General features: G+C 46.0%; 1 protein-coding gene across 1 annotated transcript in view; it reads left to right on the top strand.

Annotated features, from left to right (window-relative positions):
* LOC142491875 (uncharacterized) overlaps positions 1-23,049 on the top strand; it is a 35,434-nt gene extending 12,385 nt beyond the window's left edge. The window contains exons 4-7 of the mRNA XM_075594695.1: positions 14,762-14,902; positions 18,759-18,908; positions 20,548-20,691; positions 22,868-23,049. Of these exons, the coding sequence (XP_075450810.1) occupies positions 14,762-14,902; positions 18,759-18,908; positions 20,548-20,691; positions 22,868-23,049 (617 nt within the window). The remainder of the gene's footprint in view (positions 1-14,761; positions 14,903-18,758; positions 18,909-20,547; positions 20,692-22,867) is intronic.
* Positions 23,050-26,033: the final 2,984 nt, after the last annotated feature.

The raw sequence follows: 26,033 nt of genomic DNA, 5'->3' as shown, positions 1-26,033 counted from the left end.
TGGTCCTTAATTTGTTCCTTCGAACTACTGATAGTCATATGTCCTCCCATAAGTGTCTCATAGGGAGATAATTTATACCTAGGAATAAATTCTTGTATCAATGTGTTTACTACTGTCTTAACTGTTTCATAGGCCCATAATATATATTTTCTTTAACTGTGCACGCAATGTCTTGTATATAATGTATACCCTGTTCATTTATGTAACTGTATTTGTAACCATGTATTATTTGTTTTACTCTGTGCCCAGGACATACTTGAAAACGAGAGATAACTCTCAATGTATTACTTCCTGGTAAAATATTTTATAAATAAATAAACATCCGCATATAGACAGAGGTATCTCCTATTAATGCGCCTCAAATTTAAAACTAAGCAGCTAATGGGGACTTGACTGTACTACAATCTAAATTCTTAAGACTTTGGGCCTCAGCCATTGTCAAACCAATTGCTTCCATAATCAACTCTATCTTTTCTGCAGGCCATATTCCTAAAACCTGGAAAACTACCAGAGCTGTCCCAATCTTCAAAAGTGGGGACAAAAACACTGTCTCAAACTACAGACCAATATCTCTTCTCCCAATACACACTTGCTCTCATTCATGCCTCACTGTAATCTCCTCCGATGCAAATGGTATCAACCTTTTCATTAAATACTAACTAACCTTAAAACTTGATAATAAAAAATGCACAAATGCGCACCAGGGATTAGTGGAAGGTAATTTATTAAAAATACACACAAACTCTGAGGGGATCCAACCCCACCTCAGAACAGCTGTGCAGCTGGACGGCTAAGTACTACCCAGGAGAACACCTGATGGTGACTAAACCCTAAGCTGCACAGTATACAAATACAGTAAAATTTATATAAAATTTATATAAAAACACATGAAAGAAAAAAACAAAAAACAAACATGAAAACAACCTATCAACAGATTTGTATAGAAACCGCCATAAGTAAGTACTTGGTACGAAACGCGTAGAGGTCATGACAGGTCATCCTGCGCGTGTATGCTGGTAAACTGAGACAGAGCCTGAAGGAGACAGCAGCGGTTTTTTCCATCTCCGCGGTGCTGAGATCCGGATCCTGTGCAGCCACCGCGAGTCTGCTGACTGTCTCAGTGTGAGTGTCCGTTTCCCCTTGCCAGTGCCCAACCTTATGGCGGTTTCTATACAAATCTGTTGATAGGTTGTTTTCATGTTTGTTTTTTTCTTTCATGTGTTTTTATATAAATTTGACTGTATTTGTATACTGTGAAGCTTAGGGTTTAGTCACCATCAGGTGTTCTCCTGGGTAGTACTTAGCCGTCCAGCTGCACAGCTGTTCTGAGGTGGGGTTGGTTCCCCTCAGAGTTTGTGTGTATTTTTAATAAATTACCTTCCACTAATCCCTGGTGCGCATTTGTGCATTTTTTATTATCTTGTATTTCAGGGTGCCCTCCCCCCTTTTTAAGGGGGGTTCACCTAGATTTGAGAGTTTCTGGGGAGACGCTTTATGTACATGCTGCAAAGGGATCATCTACACCATCATACAGCACGAGCGCTGAATATCCTGTTTTTTCTACCTTAAAACTTGCCCCACAAATCAAGCATCCTAATAGCTTGCACTAATGGCTATTATTCCACACACAGTCACTCTTACCACACCCATTGTGGCCAAGCACTGCCATCTACAGCACTTATTCCCTCACCTGCTATCTCTGTAAACTCCACTCAAACCTTAGATTGTAAGCTCTTCAGGGCAGGGATTTACTTTCCTATTGTCTGATTTTGCTGCACTTACTATTCTATTATAATTCCCTCTACTGTATTCTTTGTGAACTGCTGAGTACATTTGTGATGCTATATATATATATATATATATATATATATATATATATATATATATATATATATGTAGCCCTTTTTGTGAATCCCAGATCTAAGGGAACTACTGGTGTTGTGTATACCTGTGGCTTCAGGAGCTCTGAGCCTCCGCTGTGGGGGAGCCTGGGGTCATACCCTTACTTATCACGGTGCAGCGCCTCCACTTACCCAGGATCCCCATATTAGAGAATCTACCCTGAGTAAGAAACATACAACGGTATTGTGCAACAGCCAACCTTTTACTACTGCGATTAGTTAACGAAAGCTTAGAGAGTATACATGACACGTCTTAAACCCTTATACTCTATATATCACATAATATAACACACACACAGTGGCTCAGCCACACCATGTTAGGTATAATGTTCTGTACACAGGTGGCACTGCCACACTCCCAAGGAGTATGTCCTGTAACTAGTATCTGTATAGCATAGTATGCTGGCACACTGGTGCCCCCAATTAGTTAGTGGGAGGCGGGATCAGCGCCTGATGACCGGTGTAGGTGCACTTGCTGATTAAAGATACCTTCCGGTCACTACGGTGACCACACCACTTCACACAGGTCCCCAGTGTTGCTCCAGCCTTGCGCCGACACTCCGCTATGCTGTGCGGTCTGTCCTCCAGACCAAGATGGCGTCCGCAACTCCGCAGCTGAACCCGCACTAAAGGGTAGGTCCCTAACTACTACGGCCGTCCCTACAAAAGCGGCACCCTACGATGACAGGGGTAATGCTCCTGGGGGCTGGGGAATGTCTCTGACCTAAGCGGATGGGTCACTGACCCTCCGCTCACGCACACGAGGTTCCGCCACCTTCCTCCTTCACCTCTTACTCGTGTGTCCCACCGCCCACACGCATCCTGTCCTCTATCCAGAGTCTCGCATCCTATTGGTCCTCAGCCTCAGCTGACTCTCCCACAGTTCAGAGTTCAGAGTGCAACCCCCAAAGTCTCTCCAGATTGGTTGCCTTTCGCGCGCTTTCCTCGCGCATGCGCAGCCTGACTCTTACTCAGTGACCTTACTGGCAAAAGAACAGTATGGCGCTTCCTATGTCAGTGACAGCGCGGAACCATCATATATATGTATACACATCCTTACATTCTCCCCTCTCCAGAATCCTACGTCCCCGCTGGACTACCTAAACAACATATATGTGAACTTATTTACACAGCCCTCTCTTTCCTAGATCAGGTTACACATTTCGTTGAATAGTACCACCATAGCTTGCATTCTATGCCGAGCCCACTGCTGAGCCTCATAATGGGGTGCCCCAAATTGATCGTATGCCATTCGCATGGGAGGCTGACTGGTTCTTTGACTTCGCCGAGGTTGATTCTCCTCTGCTTCCTCTGCAGAGTATCCAGTTTCATCTGGTATTTCCATCTCTACCCTTGAGGGGTTTTCAGCATTATTAAAGTCTCTTTGGGGTGTGAAACATGGGCTTTGTGGATCTAGGGACTGACTCACTGGAGTTAGATTATCAATGTTCGGGCCAAGAGGCTCTTTACCCGTAGCTCCTTCGGGAGATGCCCCCGCGGCCGGAAGTCCCCTTTGAGAGGTTCCTTCCATCGGATCCTCAGAGGTGGCAATTTTTACAGTCTCTAGGCCATCCTCTGTGTTTTCAGCTTCTCCATCTATTGGCGTAGCGGATAATTCTAACTCATTGTTCCCTACTTGAGGTATGGGAAGTAGATGATTCCTATGCCACACTTTTACGCGGCCTTCGGAGTCCTTGATCCGATACACAGGAAGGCCAGGCATTTGTGACTCCACCTCGTACACACCTTCCCGCCACCGGTCCGCCAATTTAAGTTTCCCAGGAACACCTAAGTTGCGTAAGAGGACCGCGTCCCCGGGGTGATTCTCCTTGTGACGTACTTTGTGATCGTAGTGTCTTTTATTTCCCGCATTCAATTGCGCTGCCGTTCGTTCAGCCAATTTATAAGCCTGCTGCAAACTGTCCCTTAGTCGCTGTACATATCGAAAATGCGTCCTATTGGATACCCCATCGGTAGATATCCGCAGTTGCACATCCACCGGTAACCGGGCTTCTCTTCCGAACATCAAAAAGTACGGGGTGTACCCAGTGGACTCATGCCGGGTACAATTATACGCATGCACCAACGCTTCGACGTGCTTACTCCACTCCGTCTTTTGTGGGCTTGTCAGTGTCCCCAACATATCTAACAAGGTGCGATTGAACCGTTCGGGCAACGCATCCCCTTCGGGGTGGTACGGGGTAGTCCGGGACTTGGCAATGTTCAGTAGTGTGAGCAATTCCTTTATCAGTGTACTCTCAAAGTCCCTGCCCTGATCAGAGTGAAGACGATTTGGTAATCCATAATGAATGAAATACTTCTCCCACAGGACTCGGGCCACCGTTACGGCCTTCTGATCTTTCGTAGGGAACGCTTGGGCGTACCTGGTGTAGTGGTCAGTGATCACGAGAACATTACTAACGCCCTGACTGTCGGGCTCAATACAGAGAAAGTCCATACACACAAGATCCATGGGGCCCGAACTTTTCAAGTGTGCCATGGGAGCCGCCCTGTTGGGCAGTGTCTTCCTTTGTAGGCAGCGGTTACACCTTCGACAATGCTGCTCCACGGACTCCCTCATCCTAGGCCAGTAGAACCTATCCTGTAGCAGCCCAAATGTCTTATCAATGCCCAGATGGCCATGGTCATCGTGAAGGGCCCGAAGGACTAGGGTCCTCAAGCGTTCCGGTTGAAACAGCTGACGCCGATCGGGATGGTAATGATATGGTATCACCCGATATAACAAACAATTGTCCATTTCGAACTTCCCAAACTCGTTCAACAGGAGTTTCACCAAGTTTTTGGGGGCTTGCTTCAGTATAGAAGGATTATCTCGTTGTACCGCTTGACGAGCCATCTCCACTATGGGGTCTTGAGTTTGGTAATGCACTAGATCCCTCCATGAGATGATATTATCTTCCGTGATATTCATCCCTTCTCGACCTTGATAGGCCCGAGGAATGGCTCGTGAGTGGCATCCCAAAGAGTCAGCAACCCGTAATTCCGAGAATGCTACCTGATTGTCGACTACCGCAGCCACGGAGCAGAGAGCACGAATCCCGGGACCCGGTATTTCTTCCCATACTTCCTCATCAGGGGTAGATTGAAGGCCAGGTCGACGAGACAGAGCGTCGGCACCTATGTTGGTGGGTCCGGGTTTGTATTTGAGGTTGAACCTATAGTTGGCCAGGGCAGCTAACCAACGGTGTCCCGTGGCGTCCAATTTGGCTGATGTATTTATATATGTCATGGGGTTGTTGTCCGTGCGTACTTCGAACTGTACCCCATACAGGTAGTCGTGCAGCTTGTCCACCACGGCCCATTTTAGGGCCAAGAATTCCAGTTTATGGACCGGATAGTTCTGCTCACTAAGTGTCAAGCTTCGGCTCGCATAGGCCACCGGACGTAGCCCTGTCTCATACTTCTGATGCAATACCGCTCCCAGCCCGCTAAGGCTAGCATCGACATGTAGGACATATTCCCGTTCTGGATCCGCATAGGCCAAGACCGGAGCCTGAGTGAGGCTAGTCTTTAAGTTCAGGAAGGCCTGTTCACATTCTGGGGTCCATTTCTCCCCAAAGGGCGTCTGTGCCGTGACCCCCTTCCTCTCGGTTTCTCCTGGGTACACCTTTAGAAGATCGTTCAGCAGCTTTGCTTTGCTAGAGTAGCCTTCCACGAACCGCCGGTAATAGCCACAAAATCCCAAAAACGACCGCAGCTCCTGAATATTCTGAGGCCTAGGCCAGTTCACCACCGCTTCTATCTTCTCAGGATCGGTGGACACCCCTTCGGCCGATACGATGTGGCCCACATACGTCACAGAGGACCGACAGAATTTACATTTGTCCAGAGACAGTTTGAGGCCCTCCCCCTGAAGCCTATCCAGTACCTTCATTAGTCTCTCGGAGTGTTCTTCTAGAGTCCGCCCAAACACTATAATGTCGTCCAGGTACACCAAGCATTCTTGCGGGTTCAGGTCTCCGAGAGTCTTTTCCATTAATCGCTGGAACGTGGCGGGTGCCCCGCAGATCCCTTGCGGCATGCGGGTGAACTGATAAAACCCCAATGGGCAGATGAAGGCCGTCTTTTCTTGGTCCTCCTTGCCCATGGGTACCTGGTAATACCCCGACCTGAGGTCGAGTACACTGAACCAAGTACTTCCCGTCAGAGCGTTCAGTAAATCTTCGATTCGGGGCAGCGTGTATTGATCGGGAATGGTGCGGGTATTTAGGGTTCTGTAGTCCACGCACACGCGTACGGTCCCGTTCTTTTTGCGGACTACCACGATGGGCGATGCGTAAGGACTCCGGGACCCTTGCACGATCCCAGCCCTCTCCATTTCGGCGAGTAACCTTCTCACTTCGTCTACGTCCCGTGGGGCGAGTCGTCGAGAACGTTCCCGGAAGGGAGTAGCATCACTCATTCGGATGGTGTGGCGGGCACTGCGGCTGCATCCCACATCCATGTCACTGGTGGAGAACACCTGTTGGCGCTTTTGTAACTCGATCCGCAGCCTTTCCCTCCACTCCTCAGGGAGCGGAGAATCCCCAAAGTCGAATTCTAGCCGAGATCCGGAGGTATGACCATAGTTATGGGGTCGCCCCGTTACGCTCTTTTCTTCGGGAGTCACGGGGTATATTCTGCCTAGTGGCTGGCGTCGATCAATGCTCATGGGATATGGGGAGATATTCTGCACGTATACCCAGGTGCGCTCAGGGATTTTTCCAGGCCACTTCTTGACGGAGGCCAACACTTCGTAGCCCAGCCGGTGCTCATCCTGGGCCACACTTTCTAAGGAGAAGAGCTGATCCTCCGGGCGTCGGCCCGGGTAGTGACATGCGGCGACCATCATTCTTCCTTCCCCCGGGGGAATTTGAGTCAGTCCCCACTCTTGACTATAGAGCATCCCATGCTCTTCTTCAGTCGCGATTTTCCCGCAGACCTCTTGGAGAGCAGGGCAGGCGGCCAGGGCCAGCAGCGGGGCTTCTCCCGCCTCTTGCAAATACATGCGGAATACCGCGCGCACAATGTCAGCGTTAGTACCCAAGATGATCGGGGCACTGGGGTGATCCTGCGGTTCAGGGCACACTAGGGCCTCCACTTCCATGGGATGATGTTTACCAGTGTTCAGTTGTGGAATGTCTAACTGCACCTTTACTACACTGTCTATGGGGTAATCCTCATGACTCAATCCCCTCAGTCGCAAGGCATCCGCAGAGAGTAACGGCAATCGATGGAGGTGTTGATCGTAGAAGGGCCGGTATACGATGGTCACCTGAGATCCCGTGTCCAGCAATGCGGCGGCGTAGATGCCTTCGATAACTACCCGAATAATGGCGGCGGGGCTGATTCGGCTGCTTGGGGATGGCGGCGACGTCTCTCCATCCTCCAGAATCTTGCACGGCATTGACTGCGCGGGCCGGGATGCCATTTTCCGTAAGGTGGGGCAACGGGCACGCAGATGTCCCATCTTCCCACACGCGTAGCACTGAATCTGGCTGAGGTAATTCTCGCTTCTCCCGGTTGGTGAACTTCGCCCGGACGGGAGACGAGGCCAGGGCGCCACTGGTATGCTGGCGTCCTCGTGGTCGGGATCGAGGTCCCCAGGTTCGGGTCCGTCGGCCTTGGGTTCCACTTTCTTGACTTCCTTACTTCCAGGCGGGGGCTTTTTCCCAGGAGCCAGGTCACGTCCTAACAACACCGTCTCGTGCGCTTGGACCCGATCCATTAGGTCGTGAAACGATAAGGCTTGCCCGGGAGTTAGACAGCTACTAACCCGTACCGACACGGGGTGTAGGGGTAGGAGCCCCCTCAACAGCTGAGTGGTGCGCAGTCCATTGGCTTCTATCCTTGGCAACACGCCCTTCCTCACCAGATTCCATAAGTCCAGGTGTAGTCGCCTGAGGAAGTCGGATACCATTTCCCCTTCCTTCTGGGATAACGCGTGGAATTTGGCCATCAACGCATAAGTATCCACCGGAGCCCCATACGCCTTTGTCAGGCAGTAGATGAGATCTGCTGCATCAGCCTCCGGATTGTCATCCCGGTAGTAGTGCACCATGTGGGACGCGGGGGGCCGTAAACACTCAACGATGCGTTGTCTTCTGACCGCGTCCGTGCAGGTCCATTCAGGCAGCACCTGTTCTGTGTGATCCAACCAGTCCTCTATTCCTACTTCCCCTTGGGGCGTGGGTTTCTCACCGGAGAAGGCCTTAAACTTCCTATACTGGAGCGACTGGGTTGTGTTGTGGAGAGCGGCTGCTATCGCGGGGATAGAGGTGTCTCCCGGTAAGCTATCCCCGACTGCGGGGTAAGTGTCCAGTCTTGATAGGCTAAGTCGGTTGAGGCCAGACCGCAGGCCTGGCGGAGTGGCCGAGGAGCCTAGATTCAGGGCTGCTGGCCAGCGCGGTTGCAGACCACGGTCAGGGGAATGGACTGTGGCCCCAGTCGCGGCACCTACTGCAGCTGTATACTCTCTCTGTGGGGTGGAAGTGGCCAGGGGCGCAGGGGTGTCCGCCTGGACTATGGGGCAGCGCACCCACGGGGCCTCGGGCAACAGCAGTATACGGGGCAAGGCCTCGGGGCATATATCTTGTTCAGTGGCATACAAGACCCGGCGCCAGGCCTGGTCGCGGTCATAGAAATGGTCTTGTACTTGGGCATTGTCCAGGAGCGGGAGTTTGCGGACCTGCTCGGTCACTGTACCTAACGAGATTGTGGCGGGAACATGGCCCAGCGCAAAAGCACGATTTAAGGGGATCCCGCGCCGCTGGGCCCACTTGCGTACCTCGAGCGCCGAGGGCACCGACATGATGTGGTTTGGTTGCACAATATAAAAAAATGAGGGGGCACCCCAGGTCTAAGAATCTCAGCAGCGCCTCCAAATGTAGCCCTTTTTGTGAATCCCAGATCTAAGGGAACTACTGGTGTTGTGTATACCTGTGGCTTCAGGAGCTCTGAGCCTCCGCTGTGGGGGAGCCTGGGGTCATACCCTTACTTATCATGGTGCAGCGCCTCCACTTACCCAGGATCCCCATATTAGAGAATCTACCCTGAGTAAGAAACATACAACGGTATTGTGCAACAGGCAACCTTTTACTATTGCGATTAGTTAACGAAAGCTTAGAGAGTATACATGACACGTCTTAAACCCTTATACTCTATATATCACATAATATAACACACACACAGTGGCTCAGCCACACCATGTTAGGTATAATGTTCTGTACACAGGTGGCTCTGCCACTCTCCCAAGGAGTATGTCCTGTAACTAGTATCTGTATAGCATAATATGCTGGCACACTGGTGCCCCCAATTAGTTAGTGGGAGGCGGGATCAGCGCCTGATGACCGGTGTAGGTGCACTTGTTGACTAAAGATACCTTCCGGTCACTACGGTGACCACACCACTTCACACAGGTCCCCAGTGTTGCTCCAGCCTTGCGCCGACACTCCGCTATGCTGTGCGGTCTGTCCTCCAGACCAAGATGGCGTCCGCAACTCCGCAGCTGAACCCGCACTAAAGGGTAGGTCCCTAACTACTACGGCCGTCCCTACAAAAGCGGCACCCTACGATGACAGGGGTAATGCTCCTGGGGGCTGGGGAATGTCTCTGACCTAAGCGGATGGGTCACTGACCCTCCGCTCACGCACACGAGGTTCCGCCACCTTCCTCCTTCACCTCTTACTCGTGTGTCCCACCGCCCACACGCATCCTGTCCTCTCTATCCAGAGTCTCGCACCCTATTGGTCCTCAGCCTCAGCTGACTCTCCAACAGTTCAGAGTTCAGAGTGCAACCCCCAAAGTCTCTCCAGATTGGTTGCCTTTCGCGCGCTTTCCTCGCGCATGCGCAGCCTGACTCTTACTCAGTGACCTTACTGGCAAAAGAACAGTATGGCGCTTCCTATGTCAGTGACAGCGCGGAACCATCATATATATGTATACACATCCTTACATATATATATATATATAAATAAAATCATACACTATGATACTATCCAATGTCATGGACAAAAATGTGTTCACTCCCAATTAAACAATTACTATACTAAGACAAATGCCCCTGGCCAATTCCAGTCTGGCCTCCACCCCAAACACTCCATTGTAACTATTCTGCTAAAAATGTGAAATGCCTTGCATATAATATATACCCTGCTCACTTATGTAACTGTATTTGCAACTATATATCACCTGTCCTTTAACTCTATACCTAGAACACACCCAAAAACGAGAGGTGACTCCCAATGCACCACTTCCTGGCAAAACATTCTACAAATAAAATAAATTAGCAACTAGGATGTTGTTTGCTTAATCAGCAGAATTAGAATTATATATTATACAGTGATTTTAACAGTAACTACTGCTTATAATAAAATAGAACACCTATGGAAAAAATAAATGGTTAAAAGTTATAAAATACATCACATATTCAGATAATAGTCAAATGCTTTTGTATAGGACTACACACTAAATTTCTTGTAATATAATCTCTTTGCACAGTGCCGAACACACTGACAGCGTTAATATTTTTAAAGACACTCAGAGAAAAATTTCAGAGCTTGTTTATCTGGGGAATTTGCCAGCCCGGGCGTTTCGCCAAAAAGACCTTGAGAGTGCTGAGCAGATAACAAAACAGTTTCTCCGTCTTCTAAATATTAATTATCGGATTGAAACTTCAGCTCAAAGTTAAAAATGGAGCTCTTTCCAAAGCAATAAAAATAAAAATATGGCCTCTAAAAATAAAAATATGGCCTCTCAAAAATAAAAATATGGCCTCTCAAAAATAAAAATGGGACAATTAACTAAACTGAGGTTAGATCAATTTATGAACACACCATATATTATTTAAACAATACGTGTGAGCTTAAAATCTCTCTGCAACATATCCTAATCCTATAGAAATGCAATTGACGTGTTTTTACTGGTTTACACACACAGAAACCACAATGCAGACACACAAAGAACATAGACACTAACCTGCTTTTAAAACTATTTTTTTTATGCTCCGGAGCTTTTGAGTTAACTTTTCATATCTTTTGCACATTCCTTTTGAGAAAGGGTTTTTTTTTGGCGCGGTCTGTGCTGCTGTTATTCTGATTCTCTTTCTTGTTGCCATTAGAACAGAAGGAAAAATAATATTTTCTGGTTTAAAAGACCTATTCGTGTGGCCAGTACGAACAAACCTTTTAAATTCCATTCTTTTTCTTCTACTCTCTCTCTTAGGGCTGCTCTGCAATTACTGGCAACATGTCCTACCTTTTTACACTTATAACACTTTCTGTCCCTTCCAATCACTTTCTGTCCCTTCCAAACAATATACACAGTCTCTAATTGTATCCCAATTTCTGCTTATAAACCTTTCATAAAAATAACCCTCAATTTCTACTTCCTCAACACCATCATAAGCCTTGATTATCTATCAGCAAATTCACTTGCTATTTCTTTCCTAGTCACTTTCTATTTCACTTGTTATTATATTAACTTCTGTCCTGGCAATGGTACACATTAATGCAGCGGGACCCTTCTGTCCCTCAACAGAATTCTTTTGACCCATATTACCGTAAGGTATGTTTCCCTGTGGGATTCAAAAACACATGAGATGGCGCTCCCTGAGCTTCTCAATCCCACAGAAAAAGACCCCTCTTTCATTTAAACATCTGCGCAATTAGTTGATAATAGTACAAACAGTGCCATTCACTGGCCAACAAAATATATTTATATTGTCTCTTTTTGTTCTCTGTATTCTGTACAATTTAGTGTTACAATAATCAGCGCAAGCTGATTACGTGCAACTCTTTTGGCATGTTATTGTTCTGAATAGTGTAAATATGCAAATAAGGACCTGTCATAAGACTGTTCCCCAATCACATTTTCTCACCATAACTATACCAAAGAAAAACTTGAATCACTTCAGCGGGTCCAACCCAGTCCTGATAAACCTTATACTTTTATACCATGGATACAGATAAAACTTTCTAACCAGATATCCATGAACTCACTTGGTATGTTAATGACAAGACAGAGCAAATGTACAATCAGGGACCCCTCCTGCTCAGACAACAAAAATATTTATCACAACCCCGGACGGTCTGAAAACAATCCCTTTAAGCATACAAACACTCACCTTCATCACCAAAACACCAAAACCTTTAACGGGACTCTCACCTTAGCCCCTAAAAACTCTTAACACTCTTACACTTTAAAATGAATACAGGAACAGAGAATAATAAATTCACGGGATTCTTACTCGTCACATCAGATAAGACCCCGTTCAAAATTCAGCTCCAAGCTTCACTCAAAAAATGTAATCAGGCTGAACCTACAGATATAATCCCCCTCGCTTTCCGTGGTATGCTGCTTTCCCTGCCACGGCACGGCTGCTAAAGACGGCAGCTGTAAAACATAGAATAGAAGTAATCTAAGTTAATGATTGTGGGGGTCATTGTGCTACTGTTAAGAGTATAAATGATTTGGCTAAATATGGCCAGTCTACTAACTATCACTTACATTACCATTCTGCTCAACACTTGCACCTATTTTTTGATAAATCACAGTTACTAGTTAAATGTGTGTGTTTTTAACAGATATATATTTTTAATACTGTTTATTAAACCAAATCTCTCTACAAATATAAGCAAATTCCCCTAAACAAGCTACTTATGTTTTGGAACCCTGAAATAATCAAAATGCAAAGATGTAACTTAGTACTCAACATAATCAGACGTTTAACATTGAAACCCGGTTCTACAGTTTGAAATACATCTTATTTAGTTAATGTCTGCTTTAGGGGTGATAATTATAATAATGATCTTGCCCGTTTTATTTTGTATTTTTTATATTTTTATTTGTTCGGGATGAAACTAGAAAAAGAGAGAATCAAGAAAAAAAGGAACACAGGAGCGCACCAAGGAAAGAGTAATAAAGTGTATTACCAGATATAGAGAAAAGTAAACACTTACATAGAATAAAACTTTAATACATCTCAATCTAAGTGGTATCTTCTTCAGTTGGGCATCACTTAAGAGGGTATACAGGGGCAATATCAATCCTTCCAGATAACAGTCCCGCGCGCTGGGGCTGACTCTGTAGCGCTATCCGCAATCTGACCTCCACGAGTGTGAGCGTGGTTGGGAGCGTAGTGCAAATGGGTAGGAATGAAGCCTTCCGTAGCCGTCTTTGGATGCCTGTCCGTTTTGATATTCGCGACCGGGAAAGATACACTTGTGTGTATGCCAGCTAACAAGGTAAGTAAAAGCTAGCAACACAACTCGCGATGTGTTTCGTATACCAAGTATACTTCATCAGGCTTTAACTAGGGCACCTATAAGGGGTCCTTTATATGTCTATCTTGGTCCGTCATTGGCTGTTCCCAGAAGCTGATCAGCCAATCATGTTAGTAGCTGGGAGGGGTGAATGAGTCTTAAACACTCCCCTCTCATATTCTAAATTCATCCACAATGCTATTATAGGATTGAAATCATGTCAAAGGAAAGTCACTGAAAATAGAATAGATGAGAATGATTTGTAATTAACAGATAGCAAACTGCTCACATATAATTTACTATAAAGCTGCTTTATAGTTTCTGGACTGTTATCTGGAAGGATTTTTATTGCCCCTGTATACCCTCTTAAGTGATGCCCAACTGAAGAAGATACCGCTTAGATTGAGATGTATTAAAGTTTTATTCTATGTAAGTGTTTACTTTTCTCTATATCAGGTAATACACTTTATTACTCTTTCCTTGGTGCGCTCCTGTGTTCCTTTTTTCTTGGTTGCCTGGCTCTGCCGTCGGAGTTCTCCGCCGGGATCCATCTTTGAGGTGGGGGAAGACGCCTCGAACTACAGGAGCTGCAAGAGGACAGAGAGGAATTAACTTCCACATTCATAAAAAGCAAGCGCATAAAGAGCAGACTGAACATTCTCTGACTAGAAAAAGAGAGAATACTTTGAGTGCACTTTAACCTGATAAATGACAGTACTCTCACCACATTACACCTGGTGGGAGATGTTCTGAACCACACATACATTTTCATTACATTTACAGGGTTTCTGCCATCATTGGGTTGCAGAGCTGGCACTTCACATTTCCCCAATATGGCTCAAGGGCACCCAGCCAGGCATAATACCTTTATTATTGCCCGGGGTACCCCCTCACCATCACAGTAGGGGGTCCCCTAGGCTGATATCAATGTGGTCCAGATCAGGACACACCCTGCACCTGCACACTAGTATTAAAATTAATACTGGAACTGCACGGTCGCCTGTAAGAGCCGTGCATGGAGATGCAGCCTCCATTGAACTCTTCCAGGCTGCAGTTTCAATCAGTTGCCGATCGTTAGGATTTATAGTGCAATAGCACTTAGAAAAAAAAACAAGTGTTCGATGGTGCATTTTTTTATCGAACTTTAAAAAACTTGGATTTTTCTTAGTGAATACCATGTTTACCTCATGTTTTAGTGCACGATAAATCAATGCAAAGTCGTTCGGCAATGCACTGATTTGATCACAGTTTAGTGAATTGGCCCCACTGTCCCTGGCACATCGGTGGAAGAAGCAAAAGTGTGGGGCGCCCGAGACAGTGTCTGACACTTTTAGGCTTTGAGGGGTACATGCTTCCGAATAAGACCCTCACAACATTAATCTTCCAGTGCTATAACCACCTTGTCATGTGACTGTGGGTGGCAGTGGTACCGGAGGCAGTAAGGTGAGCTACATCTGTATATTTTACATACTAACGGTTTATCAAATGTCACCATGCCGACTTACTTTTAGTGCTCACAGTCATACAAGTAATTTGTATATTTGTTAGTGCACATGGAGCTCTGTATTCTATATGCTGAATTCTTTGTCTCTGTTACAGTGAGACCAGGGCAGTGTCCAGCTGTAAAAGTGGCTTGTCCTAAGATTTTGCCTGCACCAAAGTGTCAGAAGGACAGCGACTGCCCTGTGGGCAAGAAGTGCTGTGACTACTGCGGGAAGAATTGTGTGACCCCAGAGAAAGGTAACAGGGCATTTCTAGAGGGTGTATACATTGGGATCAACACTAGTTCCCCTTAGCAAAGACACTATATGTACTCATAATTAAATATATGCAATCTTGATTAGAAATACACACGACAGCAGATATCTGTGTGGATTATATTTTTGGAATTTGCATGACAAATAATGTCCTGGAACCAGATTCCATATTCTCTGTCTCCCTTTGCAGCTTATGGGATTCATTTCTCCCTAGTTTAGCTGCCTGCTATTTTCCCTGTCCCAGCAGCTAGCTGCATGTGAAAAGACAACATTATTGTTACGTGTTGTTTACACAGCCTGTGTTGGTTGCCTGCAAGCTCCTATTCTCCTAGCTGAGAGTGGGCTATTCCTACCCCTCTGTCCTTGCTGACAGTTAGTATAGTCTCACTTCCCTTCTAGTGTGACCCTTGCTCCTCACTTCCTTTTCACCCTGGACTCTGAGTGAGTACCTGCCTGCTATTTACCTCAGTAAGGCCTTTCTGTTTTACACTGCCTTATCCTTGATACACTGCACTTCAGACAGAGAAGCACTCTCTACGCACACTACATCTGCAAGTACTTTTCTTCCTGTGATTTTTCCTCAATAAAATTAAGAAAGAGAAAAGGACTTGTTGTGCTTTGGAAGAGGGAAGGCTTAAGCTTACTGGAACTATTCATACATCATTCGTGACCCTGGTTCCAGGAAAAATAAGCTTCCTGAATGTTTTTGCATTACCACTTTTCAGCCTGTTAGAAGATTTACACATTTACAGAGTTCACCAAGAGTCTAGTAAAAATAAGGAAACATAGAAAATATCAGGAAGAACATGTACATGTAATGGGAATTTAGATCCCTTGGCAAGTGGTGATTTCTGGCATTTTGTGGCATTTTTGTCAGTCACAAATCGCCAAAAAAATTCTCTGTTTTTACAAATGCTATTTTTTTATTTGCATGTGTTCCAAGTGATATATACATTTCCTCAAACAGGCGTTCAAACGACATGTGGAGAGACACGTGCACAAAAAAGGGGCACCCTGAGATAGTGTGGAAATATCCCAATAGTAGTCATGAAAAATGCAATTTTTTGTTCAAATTAACATACAATATAAAGGATGAAGAAGCTGACTAATGCACATTTCCACAACATTTAGTCACGATTAACACTAACAACCCCTCTTTCGTATTTACAGTACAGTATCTATATCTTATTTTGTTCTTAAGGCAACAGTCATTAAGATGTAATCTATTAAACATATCTCCGCTCTTCACCTTATAATGCCCTTTTGATGTACAATGAATGTCAGGTAATGACATTATTTCTTGTGCTCAGGGCTGATCAGAAGCTCAGATAGCCAAAGCCACAATCACAGAGGAGTAGGAGTCTCCTCTTCTGCTTCTAATGTTGGGGGTTGGTCATGTGGTCCCTGCAATAGCAATCACAAAGCCCTGAAGCCATAATATCCATTACCTTCTAGTACCCCAAAGATTCTACATTCAATCCATATGTAGCACACTTTCCCCTACACCCTGGGAGATATAGCGTCACGGTATGTGTGGTGCGTTACCTCCGGGTCACAGGAGGCCTGAACCTCCGCTGCTGGGAGCCTGGGGTGTACCTGATCCGTAGGGATACAGCGCCTCCACCTGCATGGGATCCTAACAGTGTGGGATAAACCCGTGCAGGAAAATATAATAAATACACACTTGTTTGATACAACAGATTTACTAAACACGTGAATAATAGGGATAAGACAGAAGCACTCAGGCCTCACAGGGCTGTACCCCCGCACCGTTCCCCCAACACTGTGTGTGTCCCCCCCCCCTGGTGGGATTTACCCCAAAGTACTGAGGTGCCCCTGGGCACTCAGTCACCCTGCTGCCACAACTTCCCCCCTGCCTCACCGTACTCGCTACATCCTGCCGAGTCTGCCTGCCACTCCGGTGGCACCCGTCCTTTCCCCGCTCTCACCGGTGGTTCCCCCGCTGGATCAGAGGTACACGGGGAACCCAGGGGGGCCGAGGGGGAGCCCAAAGGGGCCTATACATATTTGTCAGTTTAGTGTCACAATATCAGCTTCTTGTACAGTAGGTCCTGGGAATACAGTTTGGAATATTTGTTTACTGCCACGGGAGACCAAGGCTTTTAACACCTTAATTACAGAGATCATTGATTGAGCAAAGCAGAGAGATACAATAAACTGTCATTTATTACCACGAAATGGCATACACACTATGTTACACAAAATACAGAAGAAAGATACACCGAGGCTGCGGTCCCAGTCACCGCCACAGCGTAAGGCTCGGCGCGCGCGGTGCTGTCAAGCCCCGCCCCCACAGTCCGGCCGGTCCCAGTCCCTACGTTGTCGCGCACCTTTCCCCAGCGGTGCGCGACAGATTTTCAGGGAGGCAGGGGAATTTGAACTCAACATCTGTGACGGAGGCGTGGCCACGCCCCCGCTGGCGGTTCAGCCAATAAGGGCGAACCAGCCACGGGACGTCATGGCCACGCCCCCGCAAACCCACAGCCACGCCCCCTTCCCGTCGCAAACCTTCTCTCTCCCCCCAGACCGCAGATCGCGGTGTAGACCTGTGCACGTGCCGCCCTCCCTCCCCCCTCCCCCCCCCCACCGGGCGTGCATGCCACAGTGAAGACTGGGGCTCAGCCTTACTTTGGACACTGAGATACAAAACTAATCTTTCCTGGGTGTAGCGACTTCACATCCAGAAGTTTACCCCCAATAGGCTTGTAACTGCAAAGCTTCTAGGCAGGCTGTGCTGAAGCAGAGTCCTGCCCCTTTCTTGCTGGGAACCGGAAACTTAAAATCACATAGAACTTGGAAATCGCTAAACACACCTTGAATCACACAAATCTCTGCTGGGTAAGGAGTTTTTAAAACCTCCCAAATCCCAGCCCGGAATTCTATCTTCCTATCAGGAGCATAAGAGATTTTCCTAGCAGCCAATCAGAGACAACTCAGTCTCATAAAACCAGGGTTTCTTAATCCTATGGCTGTCCACATGGGCATGTGACATATGGCCCCTCTGCCCTCTGTTCCCGGCCTCCCACCCGCGGTGACAGGTCTCCAGCCGGCCTGGCTAGACCTGCTTGAAATGTAAATCGGGTCTCTTGATCTGAGGATGTGGCAACTACTTAGCCATCCTGAACACGTGGCTCTCACACCCCTAGCCTTTCAAGTCCGAGTGAGGCAGAGTGGCACCAGCTTGGTACAATGCCCCAGCATATTTTGCAATACACTTTGGTAATTCAACATACCCCCCCTCTGCAAAACCTGCCCCACACTTTAATATAAATCTCTCAGCTTTTATCACCTAGCTGGAGTTGCCCCCTGAACCGCTATACCAGGCTCAGGGTGACTTGGGCATTAGCTGGGCACCAAGCATAGTACATTTAAACATACCTGTTATGCTGAAGCAGGACGTCCTAGTGGTGAGTCGCAAGAACGTTTTCAGGATGGGGTCTGCCCAGAGCACTGGGCTTCTATGTATCCGAGAGTCTCACTTGATTCCCAGATACATTTCTGGGGTAACTCATAACTTGAGAACCCCGATACATAGCCACAATCTGTAAAGACTTTCTCCGGCAAACCCACCCTGAAACTTACCTGCTGAAAATCTCCTGCTCCCAGCACCTCCGGAAAAGGTAAAACACCAAAAATGGCAATTGTCACATATTTTGCACACAATCACAGTAATGCATATACAATGCCCGGGCCCAAGAGCTTACACTCTCGGACCCCAAAACACGGGTCAGGGGTAACCAAGTGGGCTTAACCTTCATTATTGGGCCTGGTTGCCCCCTCACCGTCACATTTACGGTATTTGATTTCTCTCTCTGCAGTGCGTCCTGGGTATTGCCGCTCTTATATTGATCAGTTACCCTGTACCACCCCCATGGAAAAGCCGCTGTGCAGCAGAGATTCGGATTGTCCTCCCAACCAGAAGTGCTGTGTGTATAAGAACCAGATGCAGTGTGTGAAGGTTTTGAAAGGTAACACTTAGCAAGGTTGTGACGCCAGGATGCGAGGATGTCTGTCTAAGGAGGTGTGTGTTCCACTTCTTGTCTGTATCTCTCCTAAATACCAGAGTCCCTAAAGACTTATACGTCTCTTGTTTAATACTCATTTAGAGATACCCCGGCACCCTATAACGGGGCTGGTATCTCGGGAAGCAGGGGGTCCCCGGACCTGAAATCAACGCGGTTCTGCTCCGGAGACCACCCCTGCTCATCTACACTAGAAATACATTTTATATTAAAGAAATGTAATTGCTGCTGAGATATGCGCAGGGGGAGGCGGCTTTCTTTGCAGCAGAAAGGAGTCGCCGGATTTGGTCTTTCAGAGGCGCGATCTCCACACCGCCGGCAAGCGCCCGTTTTGGGAATTTTGCTTTCGCAGGTAATCGAGGCTTTCTGATACCGTGATAGAAACGCTCACAAAACAGGCCAATTAAATGGCCCGGACATAATTTTTTATGAAAGCTTATAGCATGGGCCCCATAATTTTTAACGTGTTACAATGCGGTCATTAGCTTTTTCTCCTTTAATATACTGACATTATTATTTGACGAAGAGAATAAGCACTACAAAGCAGGAACTGCCTTTTTACTACAAATACATAGATAGAGAGTACATCGTATAGAAACACCGAAGAAGGAATGGCCCTATAGCGCACAGGAGAGACAAAAAGAGAAACGGACCATACTGCTCTCTGTATGTAGCACAGTCAAAATCCAGCTAAAGAATCTCCTTTCCAAGATAAGCAGAGAAATGCGGCCTTAGCTGTGTCTGTGGTATTCAGGAACATCCATTTTATCCAAATCAGCTGGGCTCCCTTCAAAATCCGACTGCTGGGCTCACAGGATTCAGAAGCTTATCCCAGCTTTACTCGCAGAGAACCTGTGAAATAAGGAAAAGGGAGAGAGAAGTACCAAAGTGCAAAGAATGTATTATAAAAGCACATACAAAAGATATATTCCGCAGGCTAGCACTGCACACGTCGGAGGCAGTTCTTCCAGGGCCCTTAGATCACGCCATAGAATGTCCGGCGTATCGCGTTCCTCCTCACTAGCCTCACGCTGGGTTCCTCCGGTATACACAAATTCCAGGCAGTTCAGAGACGCCCCGCGTCCTGTGTCCTTCTCCGCCGTTGGTTCCGTGCTCTCGGATCACTTCCGCGTCACGTGCTGCATACACTCGCGTCTCGGTGTTTCTATATTGTGACTTTCTCTCTGGGTGAGAGTCTTGGGGCCAGCTGCAGGGAGAGTCTAGGTATATTGTTTTAGCCCCATGTGTCTCCATTGTTAACTATTTGCGCAGCTCTGTTTCCCTCCCAGAGAGTACATAGTGATGAATAGATACACAGCCCCAGTAACAACTGATCAGCCACCAGTTCTAAGTGGTATATTACAAATGCCTGTTAGTGGCATCTGCTGGCTGAAAGTAGAGAATGCAGCAATGGCACTCACAACATAAAGCGTCCAGATAGACATCATCGTCAGTGGTGGATTTAAAATGTTGCCACCCATAGGCACTTCCCCCAGACCGCCTCCTTCTGCAGCATCAAACGATCCTGTAATGTCAAGTGGCAAATCCACCGCTGGTCACAGTGTAATGTCCTTCTGTGTTGCAGAGATACTCGGAGCTTGCCCAGTGTCTGTCGCCAAATGTTTAAGCCCCCCTCCTGCGCCAACGTGTCAAAGTGACACAGAGTGTCCTGGTGTAAAGAAGTGCTGCACCCCCACGTGTGGTCAGAGCTGCACAGACCCTGTCCTAGGTAAGTGAATGGCCCAAGCACAGTGACAGCCATGTGTCATGTCCCAATATATCAGTAGTGATCCGTCCACGTTCTCGGAGCTGTGGGGATTCTGCGGAGGTGCAAATTCATTGCATTGCAGTATGTGATATCTTTTAATGAACCAGATATAGGAAACTATATCCAGTCAGAGCACGATCATAAAATGAGTTTTTCCCGGTCTCTGGTGTTTTGAATGAAAGACCAAATGTGCCTGACATGTTGGAACAAATAAAATAGGGGGATTTTCATTCACCAATTGTTATATAAACTTATAAAAATTGAGTTACAGGGTTTTTCATGTTTCTCCCCGACCGACGCACACAGCAAGTTTCAGCGCTCTAGGAGCTTTCTAACAGGGGACCTTCCCCCTTAGGGGACCTTCCTAACAGAGGTTAGCCGAAAGCCGCTAACACCTTGCTAAGCGCTGGACTTTAAAAACATTTTCTTTCCACTGTCACAGGGAAATCATCTCTACATTACATACTCTAAACGTAGTAAATGCATTTCTCTCACCCCCTTATAGCTGGTGGGAGATTCACTGAACCCCACTCTGGGTTCTGGGCATTTACCGGGGGAACCTTTGAATGTGATTGATTCACCTGCCCGGTCTTACTATTCTGGTCTGTGCTGAAGCAGGGAACTCCTCGCTGGTTGATACGCCTGGAATAGAAAGACACCCACACATTTTTATGGCAATACGGTTTACATACCATAACTGGGCTGCAGAGCTGACACTTCACAAATCCCCAATATGGCTCAGGGGCACCAATCCGGGCATAATACCGTTATTATTGGCCTGGGTACCCCCTCACCGTCACAATAGCAGACTATTTCTAAAGAGTTACCATCATTTTAAAACTACGACAGTAACACCACGCTGTGGTTTATAGGGAAAATGCTATATTCTCCAACATGGACAGAATAGAGTTATACCTTATGTATTAAGTCAAAACTGTACAATATATGGGTCTAATGGCTATGCATCTCATGCCAGCCTCTGTCTAAAAGCTGTGTTTAAAACAGTATGCATTGGCTTGAGGATTGGCTTGTGTAATACGAGCTTGAGACAAAAGGTGGCACTGAGTGCTCATTTGCTTGTCATTTCCCAGAATCCCTTGCTGCAGTGGAAGCGCTGTATGCTGGGTGACAATGGGGAAAGACAGGGTTGCAGACCTGTCTAAGACATGCAAATGAACATACAGTAATATTTACAGTTGCTTTATGCTTTACTGTGAAGGGTTTTTGTCACTTTTTTACCCACCATAACCTTAATGACAGTGGTGATTACCTAGTCTAGTCTCAAACCTGCTTTGCCATTAAGACCAGCCTCACACTGATGATACCCATCAAGGTTGAAACATGTATGTGAGTAGGTCTAATGGCTTTGCATCTCATCCCAGCCTCTGTTTAAAAGCTGTGTTTAAAACAGCATGCATTGGCTTGAGGATTGGCTTTTGTAATACGAGCTTGAGACAAAAGGTGGCACTGAGTGCTCATTTGCATGTCATTTCCCAGAATCCCTTGCTGCAGTGGAAGCGCTGTATGCTGGGTGACAATGGGGAAAGACAGGGTTGCAAACCTGTCTAAGACATGCAAATGAACATACAGTAATATTTACAGTTGCTTTATGCTTTACTGTGAAGGGTTTTTGTCACTTTGTTACCCACCATAACCTTAATGACAGTGGTGATTACCTAGTCTAGTCTCAAACCTGCTTTGCCATTAAGACCAGCCTCACACTGATGATACCCATCAAGGTTGAAACATGTATGTGAGTAGGTCTAATGGCTTTGCATCTCATCCCAGCCTCTGTTTAAAAGCTGTGTTTAAAACAGCATGCATTGGCTTGAGGATTGGCTTTTGTAATACGAGCTTGAGACAAAAGGTGGCACTGAGTGCTCATTTGCATGTCATTTCCCAGAATCACTTGCTGCAGTGGAAGCGCTGTATGCTGGGTGACAATGGGGAAAGATAGGGTTGCAGACCTGTCTAAGACATGCAAATGAACATACAGTAATATTTACAGTTGCTATATATATATATATATATATATATATATATATATATATATATATATATATATAATATTACTTTTAATTGGACATTAACGGTCATAAATTCCCATTGCAGTCACTCTCACTTGTCTGTGTTATAGAGAAACCTGGATCTTGTCCCTCAGTGCTGCTATTTTTTCCTTGTTTACTGGGACTTCGCCCACAAAAGTGTGACAATGACATCCAGTGTCCTGACGAGCAGAAGTGCTGCAACCAAGGCTGCCAGATGCAGTGTGTCGACCCAACGGTGAGCAGATGTGAATACCTGAGTAACCGGAGGTAACACAATGCAGAGTCTAACATAAGAAGGACCCGTGGGAGTTTCCATGATATAGAGCGCTAAATGGGGCGATCACAGCTTAATAACCAATTCCTAGTGTGACACAACAAGCTGTGTTCGCTTTGATCTCTCGCCCCTGTAAGGGTGCACCCCTGTCCCCATAGTTAATAGTCCATTGCCTGACAATAATCACAACATTAATAAAACAAATAACACAATCTTTATTTACAGGTCTAGAATTCAACAAATGCCACCCAACAAGAAATGAATGGCCGTCTGCTCATTAGGAAACATATCCATTGAATCTGCGGAAGCTTCTACCTGTCACAATCCCAGAACAATCTAATCCTAGCGGTGGAGAGAACACCAGCAGTAAATGTAGTCAGTGGTCCTGTGTGGTTCTCTGAGGTTGCAATATGGAACAGACATGGAACCCTAACAATGCTGGCGATGGTACTTTCCAGCCTGTGGTCCATTGCTTGTGATTGGTGTCTGCTTTGCACTCATGTTTTTCTGTCAGTAGTGATTATAAAATAGAACTTTACAAATGGTTAAAGCACCTCATTATCTGGTCAGTTTAAAGGATACAGAATTTTCCATGGCTGACAGAAATTAGTACATGTCTCATAGATCTTGTAACCCCAAATCATTGTAATTACTTATTAATAAAGTCGTTTGGAAAACATGTTTTATTTTAAACATAAAGTAGAGGGATACAGCTAAATGGTGCTACTGGTTTACACAGCACCCACAACGAATTCCCCTTTAGCAATGTAAAGGCCCAGCAACCCTGGCCATTATTTGTAACCGACAAGCTATGCTTCAACACAGGATATAAAACAGATCAGGGATCTAGGAGGCTGCAAAAAAAATACAATAATAAAAAAAATATATAATATATATATATATATATATATATATATATATATATATATATATGTATATATATATATATATATATATATATATATATATATATATATATATATATAATAATACATATAATAATATAATATTACTGTATCTACCCATGAATGTATCAACATGTCTTCCACCAGTAGCCAAATCGACTTCATTAGCCCTATTATTAGGTCATGCAGTAGTTAAGTTGCACAACAGGATTCTGGGAAGTGGCATGTAAATGAGTACTCGTGGAAGTGTCACTTTTAGCTTCCTTTCCATTTTATTATGTGGCTTCCTATTGCTTGTGCATTGCCCAGCTAAAGCCCTGGGACAGGGACAAATCAGAATCGCTGGACCAAACTCAGCTGTTTCATCCTTGTGCACTTTGTTTGACCGGCCTAACTGACTCCAGGTCACTGTGAGAACGATATCCAGGCCAGTCTTCTTTTTCTTCATATCTTTCACTCTTGCACAGTACTAAGGAGCCACCAGAACAGCAAATGGGAAATAAAAATCAGGCCTCAATCTCTGTCACTGGAAACAAGGCATTTACACCTTTATACCAGGATTGTACATTGAGCCAAACAGGTAAATGAAATAAATGGTAAATTTATTAACAGGAAAAGGCAGACACACAATGATACACAAACTACAGGTAAAAAGACACCCTTACTTGGGAACTGGGGTAAAAATAACTAGACTCTCCTAGATACAGGGAATTCTAAATAAGGACTTCCCCTGACCGGGACTTAGCCCGCAATGTCCTCTTTCTTGCTGGAGACTGGAGACCTGAAACTGGAAACTCAAATCTGATGGGTGCATGGATTTTTATATTATTTCTGACCCCATTCACAAAATACTACAGCCCCATCAGAAGCGTGAGAACTTTCGCAGCAGCCAATCAGAGATGAGCCGGTAGAAAAAACAGGGTAAGCTGGAAAGCTGAATCAACCATGGGACATATTCAACTTGGCACCTCTGTCCCTGGTTCCTTAATGCCACCCGTGGCGACAGGCTCCTCCAAGTCTTACAGAACCAAAATGGCCTGACACCTCTGACAACCGGGGTTTCCTTTGGGCCCAGATGGCTAGGCAGATATCCTGGCTCCTATGCAAATGCTTAGGCTGACTGCATGGATTTTTATACATACAGTATAACACCCTATAAACCATACTTTAATAAAGTATAACCCTTGGGGAACCTTATATACGTTTGGGAAATTAGTTGGGGATATCTGGGCTCAAAACCCAGGTGTCTTGGGACACGGTGCAGCGCCAATGTCATTCACCCTGTGAACCCACAAATAGTGCCTGCACGTCGGGGATAATCAGGGGACCCCCTGGCTTGGCCTACCGAATTCCTGCAAATAAAAGGAATACATTATTACCCAAATATCCCACCTAAATGGTACACTCCCAAAATCTGGATTTTCTACGACACATGGAACCCCAAAAGCCCCTAAACAGGTCAGGTTTTTCTATACTTAAATGGAACTTCCACAGACCACAAACCCAATAAAGGTTCTGGGACACCTTGGCACTAACTGTGGTACTCCTATGTATCTAGGAATCCCCACAGCTACAGGAACACTTTTCATCCCTGTGCTTCCTTTTTCTGACTGTGCTGAAGCATGGAAGCCAACCCATGAACCTCTATACCAGTTCTGGGTGACCTGGGCAGTAACTGGGTATCCCTCTTAACCTAGGGACCCCTTATAGTTACACGGCCACTTTGCATCCCTATGCCACATTTACCTTTCTGGGCTGTGCTGAAGCAGGGAACTAACCCATGAACCCCAATGCAGGTTCTGGTTGACCGGGGCATTAACTAAGCTTCCCCCTTTAACCTAGGGAGCCCACATAGTTACCGGGACACTTTGCATCCCTATGCCCATTTACCTTTCTTCCTGGGCTATGCTGAAGCAGGGAACCAACACATGAACCCCATATGCACTATACACTGATCCAGATCCACTATACACTGATCCAGATCCACTATACAAAGTACTGAAGATGTTACTTTTTCTCCAGCGAATGATGCAGACTTTAATAATAAAATAATGTGTAATAATGTGATATTTACAT

The sequence above is a fragment of the Ascaphus truei genome, chromosome 4 (assembly GCF_040206685.1).
Source record: "Ascaphus truei isolate aAscTru1 chromosome 4, aAscTru1.hap1, whole genome shotgun sequence".
In the NCBI taxonomy this organism is placed as follows: domain Eukaryota; kingdom Metazoa; phylum Chordata; class Amphibia; order Anura; family Ascaphidae; genus Ascaphus; species Ascaphus truei.
Note: the sequence above shows the minus strand (reverse complement) of the source record. Positions and strands in the feature narration are given on the sequence as shown.